General features: G+C 56.9%; 1 protein-coding gene across 1 annotated transcript in view; it reads right to left on the reverse strand.

Annotated features, from left to right (window-relative positions):
* The window catches only part of DUSP6 (dual specificity phosphatase 6), a 4,766-nt gene extending 3,733 nt beyond the window's left edge, over positions 1-1,033 (reverse strand). The window contains exon 1 of the mRNA XM_010832054.1: positions 81-1,033. Within this exon, the coding sequence (XP_010830356.1) occupies positions 81-480 (400 nt within the window). The 5' untranslated portion in view covers positions 481-1,033. The remainder of the gene's footprint in view (positions 1-80) is intronic.
* Between the last annotated feature and the right edge of the window lie 664 nt (positions 1,034-1,697).

Below are 1,697 nucleotides of genomic sequence, written 5' to 3' on the forward strand. Positions count from 1 at the left end.
GCCGGCCGAGCGCCCTGCCTGCAGCCCGCAGCTCGGTGTCCTCCGCCTGGCCCCCCTGCGCGGAGCTCCCCGGCTCGTACCTTCCAGGTAGAACGCCCGGCATCCCTCGTCCTTGAGCTTCTTGAGCAGCAGCCCGAGCACCGACTCGCCGCCCGTATTCTCGTTCCAGTCGCTGCTGCTCTCATCGTAGAGCACCACGGTATCGGTGCCGCAGCGCCGGGTGAAGCGGTCCCGGTCCTCGCCGCGCGTGAATAGCGCGCGCACCGGCAGGCTGCCCTTCTGCAGGCGCCGCAGCATGATCCCTGGAATGGCCACGTTGATGGCGGACTCGATGTGGGACGACTCGTACAGCTCCTGCGGCCGGCAGTCCATCAACAGCAGCCGCTCGTTGCCCAGCTCCAGCTGCTCGTTGAGCCACGCCACCGTCTTGCTGATCGCCATTTCCGACGCGAAGGGCACGGGTCTGAGCGTATCTATCATGGGGGTCGAGCTGCCGTAGAGGGCGGGGTGCCTATCAGACGCCCCTCGGGGCAGGCAGAGGCCGAGCGCGCCGCGGGAAGCCGCCGCTCTCGGAGCGGGGTTGGAGTCCACCTCGCCTTTCCCAAGCCGGGATAGCGGTTGGGGCAGGCGAGACCGAAGTAAAGCCGGCGGTTCCCTCTGCACCCGGCTGCAGCCGCTCGTTCTCGGTGTCAATGAATCGCTCTGAATGAAGCTGCCCAGACAGTTTTGTTCCTCTAGGGTGAATGAAATCCAATTAATTCGGACTCCGTGCTACTGAGAAGGGAGGAAAGAAAAAAAGAGTCCAGCGGCTCCTAATCCCTCCCTCCAAGACTGCACCTCAAATCCACCCGGCCGTCTTTCTCCTAGGATTATTCAAACCTCGATTGCTCACTCTCTCTTGGCCTCGGCACTCGCACACCCCCTGCGCAAGGCAGCTCCTCAATGGATACAAACAGCGAGCGTCTCAATGGATACATTCTCCGGGCCAGCCAATGAGCGCTCTGCGGAAGGGGCTGTTGCCGTGGGGACGGGCCGGCTGGAACAGGTTGTGTTGATGAATTGTTAATGAGTTTGTCATTCACAAAAACGGAAAGGAATTTCCGCTCCGGATAAGCCCCAGTGCAAACAAGCTGCAACAGCGGGCTCCGCGGGAGGAAGGAGAAAGAAGAGGAGGCGGCGGCGGAGGAGGAGCAGGGCACACAAACCAGGGCACTTCAGTTGTCTCATGTTTCCTTCTGTTGAGAGTTCACACTTCGCGTCGGAACTTTTGCGCACAAATGGTGCAATTAGCGGGCACAAAAGCCCTTGTTCGCGACGCCTGTGAGCGCAAGCTAGCTTTAGAGAAACTTGTGCTGACTTTTTCCCTTTTCTTCCTTTTAAACTCATTTGCACTGGAGTTCACCATTGCCCACCCCACCCCGCCTTAGGCAGTGTGTGTGGCGTTTGTTTGCCAGTTTTAAAAGCCCAGCTCTGTTTGCTCTGATGTTCTTTTAGCCGAGGCTCTGTTGGGGCTGGTAAACTGCCTGGGCTTTAGTGACCGATGAGGTGTTAAATGCTAATCCAACATCTTTTGAAACAAACCAGGATTTTGTTGAAACATTTTTAAGCAAGCAATCAAATGCTTGGAAGTCCAGATAATAGGAAGCAAGCCTTTTTTTTTAAAAAAACGGCGTTTTAATTAATTTTTTAAAAACCAG

The sequence above is a fragment of the Bison bison genome, unplaced genomic scaffold, assembly GCF_000754665.1.
Source record: "Bison bison bison isolate TAMUID 2011002044 unplaced genomic scaffold, Bison_UMD1.0 scf7180017864535, whole genome shotgun sequence".
NCBI lineage: Eukaryota > Metazoa > Chordata > Mammalia > Artiodactyla > Bovidae > Bison > Bison bison.